Source organism: Argentina silus (genome assembly GCF_951799395.1).
Source record: "Argentina silus genome assembly, contig: scaffold_353, whole genome shotgun sequence".
Classification (NCBI taxonomy): Eukaryota; Metazoa; Chordata; class Actinopteri; order Argentiniformes; family Argentinidae; genus Argentina; species Argentina silus.
The window spans coordinates 1-15,000 of NW_028152660.1; the positions used below are offsets into that span (position 1 = coordinate 1).

At 44.0% G+C, this 15,000-nt stretch overlaps 2 protein-coding genes across 4 annotated transcripts in view; both read left to right on the plus strand.

The window, feature by feature from the left end:
- Nucleotides 1–225: 225 nt before the first annotated feature.
- Nucleotides 226–1,401, plus strand: nxnl1 (nucleoredoxin like 1; the record flags this gene model as incomplete). The annotated part of the gene is made up of 2 exons (XM_083697960.1): nucleotides 226–554; nucleotides 1,005–1,401. Exons 1-2 carry the CDS (start codon nucleotides 229–231, stop codon nucleotides 1,399–1,401), a joined length of 723 nt encoding a protein of 240 aa, XP_083554086.1. The 5' UTR covers nucleotides 226–228.
- Nucleotides 1,402–4,960: 3,559 nt separating this feature from the next.
- Nucleotides 4,961–15,000, plus strand: part of LOC310824703 (NACHT, LRR and PYD domains-containing protein 3-like) — a 10,188-nt gene continuing 148 nt past the window's right edge. Inside the window, exons 1-13 of one of the 3 annotated variants that reach the window (XM_083697962.1) lie at nucleotides 4,961–5,061; nucleotides 6,640–6,747; nucleotides 6,834–7,157; nucleotides 7,334–7,386; nucleotides 7,660–7,806; nucleotides 8,205–8,246; nucleotides 8,630–10,469; nucleotides 10,946–11,125; nucleotides 11,827–12,000; nucleotides 12,383–12,553; nucleotides 12,975–13,148; nucleotides 13,390–13,439; nucleotides 13,949–15,000. The exon at nucleotides 13,949–15,000 is cut by the window's right edge and continues 148 nt beyond it. In XM_083697962.1, the coding sequence (XP_083554088.1) occupies nucleotides 6,949–7,157; nucleotides 7,334–7,386; nucleotides 7,660–7,806; nucleotides 8,205–8,246; nucleotides 8,630–10,469; nucleotides 10,946–11,125; nucleotides 11,827–12,000; nucleotides 12,383–12,553; nucleotides 12,975–13,148; nucleotides 13,390–13,439; nucleotides 13,949–14,589 (3,681 nt within the window). In that variant the 5' untranslated portion in view covers nucleotides 4,961–5,061; nucleotides 6,640–6,747; nucleotides 6,834–6,948 and the 3' untranslated portion in view covers nucleotides 14,590–15,000. Of the gene's footprint in view, nucleotides 5,062–6,184; nucleotides 6,748–6,833; nucleotides 7,158–7,333; nucleotides 7,387–7,659; nucleotides 7,807–8,204; nucleotides 8,247–8,629; nucleotides 10,470–10,945; nucleotides 11,126–11,826; nucleotides 12,001–12,382; nucleotides 12,554–12,974; nucleotides 13,149–13,389; nucleotides 13,440–13,948 lie in introns of those variants that run through there. The other 2 variants (XM_083697961.1, XM_083697963.1) reach the window with 2 other exon arrangements.

Sequence of the window (15,000 nt, forward strand, 5' to 3'; positions counted from 1 at the left end):
AATGCAGCTAAACTAGAGTGACTTATCGCAACAACAACAACAACAACAACAACAACAGGCCTAGCCAACTGCAGAGGCTCTACAGTCTGATGAACAATACACACTTCCTTTCTCTCCCATTCTATCTCTCATTTTGACATCTCTCTGCCACCCTCCTCTCTCTCTCTCTCTCTCTCTCTCTCTCCCCCCCCCTCCCCCCTACAGTGAAACCCCACCACATCCCCCATCATGGTGGACCTCTTCCTGGGTCGCGTTCTGGTGAAAAACAACCGGGACCGCGACGAGCTGGACACGGAGCGCGAGATCGTCCTGCGCCTGCAGAACCGCGTGTTAATGCTCTTCTTCGGCTCCGGGGAGTGTGAGCGCTGCCAGGAGTTCGCTCCCACGATCAAGGACTTTTACAAGCGCCTCACGGACGAATTCTACGTGGAGCGCTCGGCCCAGCTGGTGCTGCTCTACGTCAGCCTGGACGCGTCCGAGGAGCAGCAGGAGAGCTTCCTCAAGGAGCTGCCCAAGAAGTGTCTGTTCCTGGCCTACGAGGACCCCTACAGGAGGTGGGTGGTGGTGGTGGAGAGGAACTGTGGAAGGCTCGGTGTATGTGTGTGTGTGTGTGTGTGTGTGTGTGTGTGTGTGTGTGTGTGTGTGTGTGTGTGTGTGTGAGGTGGGTGGGAACTTTGGGAGGAAGGGGTGGGCAGTATATTGTGTGTGTGTGTGTAGTCTTGTGTAGCCATAGCTCCAAGTCACAACCTATCTTCCGCCGTAGATTGAAGATCTCCCCGTCTGTTCAGATCTCCTTCTGTTCAAACCCGTCTGTTCAAACCCGTCTGTTCAAACCCGTCTGTTCAAACCCGTCTGTTCAAACCCGTCTGTTCCTTCCTTCTTCTAGCATTGTGAATCACTTACTTTTGACAAATGTACTTGTTGTAAGTCGCTTTGGATAAAGGCGTCTGCTAAATGTCAACGATGTAAATTTAAAAAAATGTGTGTGTGCTTTTCCCTCACAGAGAGCTGGAGGCCATGTTTGAGGTGGAGGACCTGCCGCGGGTGGTGGTCCTGCGTCCCGACTGCTCCGTCCTCTTGCCGAACGCCGTCCAGGAGATCAGCAGCCTCGGCATCGACTGCTTCCGCAACTGGCAGGAGGGGGCGGAGCTCATCGACAGGAACTTCATGATGAACGAGGAGTTTGACGACAACAAGCTGCGCAGCATGACGGACCCGCTGAGGAGGATCAAGTACAAGGTGGAGGACAAGAAGAAGAAGAAGAAGAAGAAGTGGAGGGTCTGGGGCAAGGGAGGGGAGGATGAGGAGGAGGAGGAGGAGGAGGAGGAGGGAGAGGGGGGAGGAGGGGGTGAGAAGGAGGGAGGAGGGGGTGGCGGCGGCGGCGGAGGGCCCTGGGGATGAAGGCTTACGAGCAAGAGGCTTCTGCTTCCGACAAGCTCAGGTTTCACTTATGCAAGCTCTCTGTAGTGATTGGCTGGATTTCTCAAGGCATAGCCACTCTGATTGGTTGATTGTCACGTCCTTTCTATGGCCGGACTGCTGATGTTGCCGAGACGACTGTAGCGCTTTACAACAGGTTTCATTACACCCTCTATGGGCATAACTCACCCTGTCCACTACAGGAGCAGCCTCTGCTAACCCATGCTGCTAACTACCAACTAGCGCTTAGCAATGGCTAATATGAACCGGGTGCTAACTGATACTAATTAGTGCTAACTAAAGCTAATGTTACGAATGCTACTGTACTTCATGTCCGGTTGTACTAGCTAGAAGTGGTTAGCAGATGCTGATGCTCACACTGGACTGAAGAGGGTTATTGAATGTCACACAGATTACATACATGTTTACACTTGCAATATTCTCTACATTCAGTTGGCCGTATTAAAAATAATAAGTGTGTGTGTGTGTGTGTGTGTGTGTGTGTGTGTGTGTGTGTGTGTGTGTGTGTGTGTGTGTGCGTGTTCTCTCAGTTAGTCGCTGACTCATGATCTATTTATTTGTTCATTGTTTCTTCAAGCATATTGAAAAATGTACTTAACACTTTGCTGGGGTTCACTCCTTAGATTTTCACTCCTTAGATTTTCACTCCTTAGATTTTCACTCCTTAGATTTTCACTCCTCAGATTTTCACTCCTCAGATTTTCACTCATTTTGTATTGCTACTGCTCTATATATCAGGCTATATATATATATACACACACACACTCTATATATATATATATATATATATATATATATATACAGTAGCAGTGAAAAGTTTGGACACAAACTTGCCAAGAGTGTGCAAAGCTGTCATCAAAGCAAAAGGTAGCAAAAGGATCTAAAATATAAACCATATTCTGGTTTGTTTAACACTTTTTTGTTTACTACATAATTCCATATGTGTTCCTTCATAGTTTTGATGTCTTCAATATTAATCTACAATGTAGAAAATAATAAGAATAAAGAAAAACCATTGAATGAGAAGGTGTGTCCAAACCTTTGACTGGTACTGTGTGTGTGTGTGTGTGTGTGTGTGTATATATATATATATATGAGTGTGTGTGTGTATATATATGTGTGTATATTATATATAAAAAATCACACTGTACATTGCTACTACAGGTTGTTGTCAGTTCATAAGATGCATGCATATTTTTGATGTGCAGTATTTATGTATAAGAAATAAATTAATGTTTTAATGCCAATAAAGGATTTAGTACATTATTCCATGTCACAACCATATGATATAGAGCCATCGGCAACGGCGGGTTAGAGTAGCTGGATCAAACTCACACCGTCCGCTCGCTTACCTGCCCGGCTAGCGACTGTCCTGGGATCGGGTCGATGTTTAGGCCCATATAAAGAAAGAGGGACACAGACACTGCAGAAGCATATTTCTAATGTGGCATATTTAGTTTCTGCATATTTCCTGAGTAAACATACAGTTTACTTACATACATGTAGACAAACACCTGCTAATGGTGGCTGTCTCTCACTCTCTCTGTCTCTCTCTCTCTCTCACACACACACACACACACACGCATGTGTGCGCGCGCACACACACACACACACACACACACACACACACACACACACACACACACACACACACTCACAGCCAGCTGAGGCAATATCGCCCCCTGGTGTCTATCATTTGAATCACTAGACATTTCTCTCAAGGTCTTGTTTCCTACAGTATATACCTGATTGGGAGATCGTCTTCACCTCCTCAATCAGTGACTCTTGAATCATATATATATATATATGCATCTTCCCGCCAAGTACAGAAGTTTTTGTCTGCCGAGACCTTGGTCCAGCTCCTAGCTCCTGCAACGGAGCAGGCATCGGTATTGTGAGAAAACGTGTTCTTTATTTGAAGGAGAAGACAAACTACTTCTTAATTTTAGCTATTTATTTATATGTCAAAATTCTAGACTTGTACAAGGACCACTTTTGGCGAAGAAAATCACAGTCAGCAAGCTGTTAATCTGTAACCAACCTTCCAAAAATGGATGCATTCAAACAGTCAAACAAGGCATTTTACAGTAAACAGAATGATTGTGATTGGCTATTTGGTTGGGGAGGAGCCGCGGTTTAGACTTGGCTCTCCTCTCGTTGGTGTTTTAGGCTGGTCCCAGCCCCTGACACTCGATCCGTTCCAGGTAGAGATATCGCCGGTCCGTTCCCTCTGGGGAACGAGTTGACCTGTTGAAGAAAACATACACCTACTCTGATTTGTCCTTTCCTACCCTAGTATTTTTCCATTACATCATTCTTATGTTATGTGTGTGTTGGAGCATCTATCTTGATGACCTGACCCTTACCTCTTCATGTATTAATCCAAGTACCATGGAACTAATGCTTGATTCATCTCAACAGGCCATCACATTAGTAAATTTCAGATGATTAAAAAACATATAAATTCAATTGATTTGCATATGGAATATCAAATACAATTAGTAAATTTAATCACCCTAAATAAAGAACTGAATAGCTTTATTTACTCGTCTGCTATTGAGCATTATGATGCAACTGTTTTTATAAAAATAATTTCTAACAGTATCTCTCTAACAGGGAAGGATGAGATCGCTGTGGATGTTACATGGATGACAATATATTTTCATTATGTACCTTCTGTTTACATGTATTGTCTGTAAACCATTTTGATCTTCTTAAATTCTTAAGACCTGAGCTTCGCATCCGAACTTACAGAGATGTTGTCGATCATTTCAAGAATATGACACCTGCTGGAGAAATGTAACCGACTTCAAATTTAAAAAAGAAAAAAAAAAAAAAAAAAAAAGACAATTCTCTGATTCAAGAGCGTCACTCCCCAGGTTTTCCCCCGTTGGTGTAAAATGGCTTGAAAGAGGAAAAATATGCTAAACATAAATAAATAAATAACAATGATGGTACTTGATAATAATACGCACAGCACATAATATTATTGGAATACTGTGATATCTGCCATCTAACTGACGCTTTTATCCAAAGCGACTTACATTGCAGTGAGTGCATACATTTCAGTATAGATGGTCCCAGCAGGAATCAAACCCACAACCTAAGCGTTGTTAGCACCGTGCTCTACCAACTGAGCCACGGAGGACCACAGAGGACCAGGTGTGTGTGTGTCATGATGAGCCGCATCAAACCAAACAAGTGGAGAGTAAACATGTTGTTACCCACACACACACACACACACACACACACACACACACACACACACACACACACACACACACACACACATACACATACACATACACACACACACACCCACATACATACACATACACACATACACACCCTCACACACACACACACACACACACACACACACACACACACACCCTCACACCCACACACCCTCACACACACACACACACACACACACCCTCACACACACCCACACAGCCAGCAGAGGGAGGAAGTCAGCAAGATGATTTACATAACCAGTTCCTGGTCATAGTCCAGTTCATTACACACAACACAGAGAAAGAAGCAGATTCCTCTCACGAGAAGGAACCTTAACCTCGATAGTAACGCAAATACACAGAAGCTGATTTCCGTTACCAAAAGGTAAGAATCTTACAGAAATATTACAGCGCTTATTTTTTAGGTTGTTTTTATTGCTGTTGTTGTTGTTGAGGCTATTTTTGTTCAAATGTGTAGCTCACGGTATGAGGAGACAAGTCAAGTACACAAAAGTCTTCATTGTTAGGCTATAGCCTCCCTGAACAACAGTGAACCAGGATGTGGGTTCATGTGCTCACTGGTTTCACAGAGGGAAACAAAAAGGTCCAATGTCGATATGTCGATATGCTCTCTCCTATAAATACTGTGCCTTTTTCTTTGTTCTTTCACTTCCTCTGGTTGTCTCTGAGAGAGAGAGAGAGAGAGAGAGAGAGAGACACTATTGTACTCCTGCAAGCTTGTATTAAAACTTATTATTAATCATTGTGATAGTCTTTGTTCACTGAATTTTGGAGTTCGATACCCAACCGAATTTATTAGAAGGAGAGGATTATTTTTCATCAACAGGTGACTCCCTGTACCAGACCACAGGCCTGCGAGTTCAGAGGTCTGAGCTGAGCACCCTCTACAGGAGAGAGGAGCAGGGCATACAGTAGATCCTGATTCTGACCCTCTACAGGAGAGAGGAGCAGGGCATACAGTAGATCCTGATTCTGACCCTCTACAGGAGAGAGGAGCAGGGCATACAGTAGATCCTGATTCTGACCCTCTACAGGAGAGAGGAGCAGGGCATACAGTAGATCCTGATTCTGACCCTCTACAGGAGAGAGGAGCAGGGCATACAGTAGATCCTGATTCTGACCCTCTACAGGAGAGAGGAGCAGGGCATACAGTAGATCCTGATTCTGACCCTCTCAGGAGAGAGGAGCAGGGCATACAGTAGATCCTGATTCTGACCCTCTACAGGAGAGAGGAGCAGGGCATACAGTAGATCCTGATTCTGACCCTCTACAGGAGAGAGGAGCAGGGCATACAGTAGATCCTGATTCTGACCCTCTACAGGAGAGAGGAGCAGGGCATACAGTAGATCCTGATTCTGACCCTCTACAGGAGAGAGGAGCAGGGCATACAGTAGATCCTGATTCTGACCCTCTACAGGAGAGAGGAGCAGGGCATACAGTAGATCCTGATTCTGACCCTCTACAGGAGAGAGGAGCAGGGCATACAGTAGATCCTGATTCTGACCCTCTACAGGAGAGAGGAGCAGGGCATACAGTAGATCCTGATTCTGACCCTCTACAGGAGAGAGGAGCAGGGCATACAGTAGATCCTGATTCTGACCCTCTACAGGAGAGAGGAGCAGGGCATACAGTAGATCCTGATTCTGACCCTCTACAGGAGAGAGGAGCAGGGCATACAGTAGATCCTGATTCTGACCCTCTCAGGGTTTTCTCCAGTTGTTGCAGTTATAACCTCTCTCTGCCCCACATTCCATTGTTGCCAGTGGTGACAGTGAAAGCAGTCCACACTTTATCTGAGTGCCTCGGGCCCTCTCTCTCCCTCTCTCTCTCTCTCTCTCTCTCTCACTCTCTGTCCCTCTCTCTCTCCTTCTCTCTCTCTTTCTCTCTGTCTCTCTCCCTCTCTCTCTCTGTCTCTCTCTCTCTCTCTCTCTCTACAATACAGGAAAAACAAGACACCATTTTCCCACACTCTCACCGTCCTGCAGCACTACCATCAGACCACCAGAGGGAGACGGCGGTAGCCCGGAGATGAATCTCTGACATGCACTTGGTGAGTCGTTGCTCTCCGACTTGGCTTCCTTGACAGAGCAACCATGTAATGTTGATAAACACAACTCTGTATTCCCTTTATTACAGCATCTGCCACCTTCGGTATGGACAGATGACATGGGTGCATAGTGGAAGGTTGGACTGAAACACTCTTGTTTTGGAGACTTTGGGCTATAGCGTGTCTGAACAAAGACAGAAAGAAATGGAGGACACTGCCCCCAAAAGGAGGAGAGAAGAAGAGAGAGAAGAGGGGAACGCTAAAGAAGAAAGAGAAGGGGGAGACGCTTTGAAGCTCACCAAACGCAAGAAGAGGAGGAGAGGAAAAAGGAGAAGAAAAGAGGGTGACATTCTTACTGTCAACAGTGGAGAAGGAGAAGGAGAAGGAGAAGGAGAAGCCTCCATTGACCAAAGGTGAGAGAGGCAGTTGTGTTGGGGGGGTTGTGGGGGTGAAGAGGTCTTTAGGAGGGACTGTTAAGATGTAGCCTGAAGAGATGGGTCTTCAATCTACGGCGGAAGATAGGTAGTGACTCTGCAGTCAAAATGTACCTATAATGTTTTCTGTTTGCCTTACAACTTGTGTGTTTCAGAGCCTCCCGCTCTCTCGAAGGACAGACTGATTCCACTGAGACAGAGAAGAGAGGTGAGAAAAGTGTGTGGTAAAATACTATTACCTGTTTACCACCGTCAGCCTGTTTACCACCGTCAGCCTGTTTACCACCGACTGTTGTACTGAACAGTATGTGTCTTAAAAGCAGCTATCAGTGATTTTGTTTGGGAGTAAATTTCATCTTTAAAATTAGAAATGAAATATACTTCTTGATTATGATTAATATGACTGAACACACACACACACACACACACACACTTGTAGCCTAGCAGGTGAAGTGTCATTTGTTTCTATGTGTCAAAACAGTAGACCACCACATGGAGGGCAGGCCAGCTCCTCTCCGGTGTTCCAACGTGGCTCAGAATGGAGCAGTCATCGTTGCGCCAGTCTTACATAACGTAACTGCTGCTGGAGACGTTAACATCAGTGTCACACTGCCGCCTCAGAAGAAAGGTAAAGCCTCTAGGACTGTCCCACCCTCTCACACAGCTGATGCTTAAGTTATCTACATTTATCTAGCTATCTGTTATTGTACGTAAATGTGGACTCGTTGCCATGGAATAGCGGGGCGACTTCCCGCAGAGAAAGCATGACAATTCACTCGTTAGCCTTTTTGTCACTGGGCTTTCACATTCCCACTAGGGGAGTGAAACGTCTTGCTTGGATGAATCTGAAACATCTCTAAAGTCATCCAACTTCATATCGCAAGTCAAGTTTTTAAGTGAAAACAAATGTTCACCTCTAGTCTCCTGTGTCTCTGGAGTTTTTGTCTGTCTAGATATCAGATCATTACGTTTTTCATGACATGCTTAAAAAACATTCTTTGAATGTCTGTTTTGATATATTTCTAGAGGACACATCACAGAACCCTGAATGCAGCACCACACAACAACGGTAAGATGTAAAACATGTAATTTATAAATAAAGACACAATCTGTAATTTGTGAAGCTGTTTTTGGATATGTACATTTAAGATATAAGTCCTCTGAATATGAAATATTATTGCTCACTCCCTAACCCCCCCCCCCCCCCCCTCTCTCTCTCTCTGCAGTGAGTACAGTGATGGTACATCATGCCTGTCCCCATTGTTCAGATATCCAGAACACACACTGAAGAGAAACTCAGAAGAATTTAGAGACACATTGATGTTTTGTTTTCCCTGTAACTTCCACTTACAGTGACATTATAATGGGTGGATTTTGACCTGTGTGACTATTAGATCATACGCTTTATCTGAACTAATTTGTAATTTTGTAATGTTTTTTTTTTCCTGCAGAGAATGATCTCATTCAGAGAGTGAAAAACAAACATAAAGACACTCTGAAGGAAACGTTTACTTTTGTCTTCGAGGGCAACGCAGAGGACGAAATTCCTCTCGAAAGAATCTACACACCACTGTACATCACAGAGGGAGAGAGTGAAGGGGTTAATAATGAACATGAGGTTCGGCAGATTGAGTATACGTCCAGGAGTAAAACGTCACCAGATATTCCGATCAACTGCAATGACATCTTCAAACCCTTAGCTGGACAAGAGAGAGAAGAGAAGAGATCCGTCAGAACTGTGATGACAAAAGGCATCGCTGGCATCGGTAAAACTGTCTCTGTACAGAAGGTCATCCTTGACTGGGCAGAAGGAAAAGCCAATCAGGACGTAGATTTCATCTTTGTTCTGCCTTTCCGAGAGCTGAATTTGATTAAAGATGACCAGTACAGTCTGCATGGTCTGCTGAAAGACTTCCATCCTGAACTTTCAGAGATTGAAGACACCAAGATGTATGCTGCTTGTAAAGTTATGTTCATCTTTGATGGACTGGACGAGAGCCGACTTCAGTTAGATTTCCCTAAAAGCAAGAGGGTGACTGATGTAACAAAGACATCATCGGTTCACGTGTTACTGACAAACCTCATCAAGGGCAATCTGCTTCCTTCTTCTCTCGTCTGGGTAACCTCCCGACCAGCAGCAGCCAATCAGATCCCCCGTAGGTGCATAAACCTGATGACAGAAGTACGAGGGTTTAACAATCCACAGAAGGAGGAGTACTTCAGGAAGAGATTCAGTGACGATGAGGACCTAGCCAACCGAATCATCTCACACATCAAGAAAACAAAGAGCCTCTACATCATATGTCACATACCTGTCATGTGTTGGATTAATGCTAAGGTTTTACAGCACATCTTGAGTGAATTTGGGATAGAAGAGATCCCTACAACGCTGACAGAGATGTACACACACTTCCTGCTCATTCAAACAAAGCTGGCAAATGAGAAATATCAGGGGCAAAGTGAGAAGAACAGACAGAAGATCTTGGAATCAAAGAAAGACTTCATTTTGAAGTTGGCCCAGTTGGCATTTGAGCAGCTAGTTAACGGCAATCTCATATTCTATGAAGAAGACCTGAGAAAGTGTGGCATCGATGTCAGTGAAGCTGCTGTGAACTGTGGATTGTGCACGGAATTTCTTAAAGTTGACCATTTGTTCTACGAAAGGAAGGTGTACTGCTTTGTGCACCTGAGCTTTCAAGAGTTCCTTGCTGCTCTGTATGTGTTCCACTGCTGTGTGAGCAAGAACAGCAATGTTCTGGAGTCTTTTCTGGGGAATGAGTTTTCATATTGTTCAGAAGAAGACCAGGAAGATGAGCCCATGGAGACTCCCTGGCATGAGTGTCCCTTGCTTGAGTTGCTGAAGATGTTGGTGTGTAAAGCTTTGTTGAGTGAGAATGGTCACCTGGACCTGTTCCTCCGCTTCCTCCTTGGCCTCTCACTGGAGTCCAATCAGACTCTCTTACAAGGCCTACTGCCCACGACAGAGAATATGTCAGAGATTGTTGAGGAAATGAGAGAATACGTCAGGGTGCCAGATGTAGAGGAAATTTCACCCGAGAGGTACATCAATCTTTTCCTCTGCTTGACTGAGATGAAAGACAGTTCAGTACAGGAGGACATTGAGACGTTTCTTCAGTCAGGAGAAGAACTCTCATCTTCTCAGTGCTCAGCACTGGCCTACGCATTTATGATGTCAGAGGTGGCGGTGGAGGAGCTTGACCTGAGGAAATACAAGACATTCAGTGCGGGAGCTTTACTGATCCCAGCTGCACGGAACTGCAAAAAGGCGATGTGAGTATGAATGTCAAACTCGCACACATACTGAAGGGGGAACAATTCTGCCCTCCTTCCTTGAGATCCCTTCCCCCAATGGGACAGCTGGCTGTGATCTCTCTGTGATTTGCTCCTCCTTCAATAACACATGGCTGAATATAATTGTGTGACACATTTTGGTACCTCTAGTCCTAAGGGGCATTGGTGGGTTCTGACTAAATAACTCACAAATAGATAATTACATGATTGATTGATTGATTGATTTAATGAACAAACAAATAAATAGATGTTTTATAAGTAATAAATGAATTCTCCATACAGTATTTGTGCAGAAATTATTTTCCTTCAGTTCAGCCTATTATGGTCAGATCTGCAGCAGATTGTGCTAGTTTCTACAAGCTGTTATGTGTATCTGACCTGCACTCCATCATTGTGTCTGTATGAATTATGTTAATTATGTTAATAATGCAATTATGTTTTCTCTGTTTCTACAGTATGAATGCCTTTCACCTCCACGGGGAGAACTGTAAATCTCTGGCCTCCGTTCTCGAATTAGTAGACTCTCACCTGAGAGAGCTGCACCTTAGTTTCGGTTGGCAGCATGACGCTGGTGATGAACTGAAGATTATCTTTGATGCACTGAAAGAACCGGACTGTAAACTGAAGACACTGAGGTCAGTACTCTTACGGGGGGTTTTCACCTGATCAAAACCCACATAAAATCAAATCAAATCAAATTGTAATAACGAGCAATTTTCATCACAAAGTTATGTTCTCTACACCCAACCTCAGTGTACAGCATGGTGAAGTTTGTTCATACTGTTTTTATTTTTTATTGGTCATTTTAACTTATTGTTGCACTACTCTGTGGCACTCTCACTTTTGCATTTCACTGTGTACTTGTATGCACGTGACAAATAAAGATTCTTGAATCTTGAATCTTGAAGCATTTCAGCCAGTTATGTTGATATGATACTATACATCTCTGCTGTCATCAAACGCTTGGCCTATTTATGTTTATATTTGTATCTATTTTCCTTCTATTGTTGATGTTGGTTGATGCTGCTCAGCCTCAGGAGTTCCGTTGCCTTGTATACTAATCTAACGTAATGTCAAATAAACAAGACTTTGACTTTTGACTTTGACTTTAACCATTTAATTAAGCGAATTAGCGAATAAATGTCTATTTATTTATATTTAAATAAATATGTAATATTTATATTTATTTATTTAAATGTATTTATTTATATTTATATTTAATAAATACATATATTTATTTATGCCTGTAGAGTACAGTATGAGTGGACATCCAACAGTGGGTTTGCCTCTCTGTCACTCTCTGTGTGGATGATTTGGTTTGTATTTTTTTCTGCAGACTGTCTTACATCACACTCCTCCATGACTGCTGTGAATCGCTGGCCTCCGTTCTCCAGTCAGCAGACTCACCTCTGAGAGAGCTGGACCTGCGGGGCATTAAGACGAAAGAGGACGGATGGGGGTCTCTCTTTGCTGCACTCAGAGGTCAACACTGTCAACTGGAAACACTGAGGTCAGTGCTTCCAGACGAGAGCCTAAAGATGGAAACATTGCAGGACAGTTCAAGGGTCACCGTGAATTGTCCCCTTGAGAGCATTTTTCTTGAGAGAGTTTCATTTTTTTTTTGGAGTTTTTTTCAGGCTCAGGAGCCTTCAGATATGTAGAGATATACTGTAATTCTGCTAATCGAAACCTACAAATAATGCACTTTATTCTGTCACACAGCTACCATTTGAATCATGAATCTTGGCGGAATATGTGTTTGTTTTTTTATCAAAAACAGTCTTTTTCTAGAAAGTACTTTCTTTGTCTTAGTCGATGTATTGTGCTTTCGTTCTCACTCTACTGTATCTGTAACTCAGGCTGTTGTGATGTATTTTTAATTTCTCACTTAGTTTGAGCAGATGTTTCCTGACGGAGAAATGTTGTGGGAAGCTGACCTCAGCTCTCAGGTCTAACTCACACCTGACACAGCTGGACCTGAGTCACAATGACCTGCAGGACTCAGGAATGAAGATGCTCTCTGCTGGTCTGATGAGTCCAGGCTGTAAACTGGAGATACTGAGGTCAGTACTCCGGTGGTAACAGTGTGAAATTGATCTTATAACAAACACCGTAGGAATTTCTCTGATGTGGGAACATTCTTATGGATGCCATTGATCCATTATGACTAAAGAGGGAATGAGAGAACCAATGTTGTATCGATGATTTATTTGTCTGACACAGGATTTTTCTATTGATAACATACATTCAAGCATAGTTTTTTTGTCTGCTTGCCTTGCAATCCTGGGAACCAATTTTATTGAATATGATCCTCAGCTGATGTTCGTTTCTTAAACAGTTACACTACCAGAGCATTACTAAGTATGTTCATGCACTACAGTAGCTACAATATTTTCCATAAAATTAAATAAAAATAGCTAACTCCAGCTCTGACCCCCAGAGTCAGCAGTCTTGTTGTAAAATAATGATGATCTTCCTCTGCAGGCTGTCATTCTGTAAAGTCACAGAGGAAGGCTGTGCTTCTCTGGCTTCAGCTCTGAGGTCAAACTCATCCCACCTGAGAGAGCTGGACCTGAGCTTCAATCACCCAGGAGACTCGGGAGTGAAGCTGCTCTCTGACAGACTGGAGGATCCACACTGCAGTCTGCAGAAGCTCCAGTTAGTATGGCTGGAACATTTCTCTCCTATTTTACCATCAGCCTGTTTGGATTCCGACAAATTCTAGTTGAATTATGTTTGACAAAATATGACTGAAAGTTTGCAGTCACTTGAGTTAGGGTTAGAGTAGGGTTAGAGTTTCTTTTTTTTTTAGAGTTTTTATTTTGGCATTCTTCCAGACTGCGCGTCAGAAACACAGGTTGTGTGTGTGTCACTAACTGTTCTTGTACCTCTCCCTCAGTGTGGACCATAATGAAGAGTTCTGGGTAAAACCACAGCTGCTGAAGAAATGTATGTTCATTCAGTTACGAGGATGTTGGTCATCACATCACACACATCAAACCAAACAAACAAACAAACACAAAACACACCCACCCACCTCAACACACCCACACACCCACACCCCACCACCTCAACCTATACACACACACACACACCCCACCCCCTCAACACACACACCCCACCACCTCAACCTATACACACACACACACACCCCACCCCCTCAACACACACACCCCACCACCTCAACCTATACACACACACACACACCCCACTCCACCACCTCAACCCCCCCCCCACACACACACCCCACCACCTCAACCTATACACACACACACACACACCCCACCACCTCAACCCACACACACACACACACATACACACAGGCTCTGATTCAGAGTTCAGCCAGCATTGTTAAACAAACACAAAACACACACACACACACACACACACACACACACACACACACACACACACACACAGGCTCTGATTCAGCCAGTTTTCTTACCTCTCGCCCACAGACGCCTGTGATCTCACACTGGACCTGAACACAGCACACAGACAAGTCTCTCTCTCTGAGGGGAACAGAAGGATGGAGAGGGTTAAAGAGAAGCAGCCGTATCCCGATCACCCAGACAGATTTGAGACAGAGCAACAGGTGCTGTGTAGAGAGGGTCTGACCGGGCGCCATTACTGGGAGGTGGAGTGGAGCGGAGACAGGGTTCAGATAGGAGTGACATATAAAGGCATCAGCAGAAAAGAAGAGAGTGGTGTCTGTAAGCTTGGATCCTTTGACAAATCTTGGTGTCTAACCTTCAATGATGTCTTGGACAACCATATTACTAATGAACAAAACGATGTACGTGTCCAAATACCTATCAACTTCACTCAACCCCTGCCTCACTCCAACCAAACCCACAGAACAGGAGTGTATCTGGACTGGCCGGCTGGCACTCTGTCCTTCTACGACGTCTCCTCCGACACGATGAACCACCTGCACACGTTCAACACCACGTTCGCTGAGCCCCTCTACCCGGCGTTCGGGGGCCTGTCTATGTATACCCGCGTCTCACTGTCTCTGTGCCAGGTAGAGCAGCAGACAGAACACGTCCAGGGGTCTCCATGGAAACACACTCCTCACACTCCTGTTCAAACTGTGTGAACTGATGGGGTGTTGTTGCCCGGTTGTCATGACTACAGATACGAACATTGTGGTTGCACATTTGACATTGTTGCACTATTACGATTGTTACTTTTTTCTCTTACTACGTTCTTTTGTATTGCTGATCTGTTGATTGTTGTCGACCGTATGAGATGCAAGTAACAAATACGATTTGATTTGATTTGTTACAGATTAATGTTAACATCAGTTATCAGGCTGGTGAGATGAATGATTCTATGTATTTTGATGTACCTCGTTTTTCTGTTAGAGTACTGAAATGTAAAAGTCCATGTGAAAAGGAGAGATTCTATTTTTGTCAAATTACCGATTGAGCTTGATAAAATGTACATTTTGTAAATATGACGGTTAGTTAAATGTTCATGTCGTTCCACAACACAGTAGTATTTACTT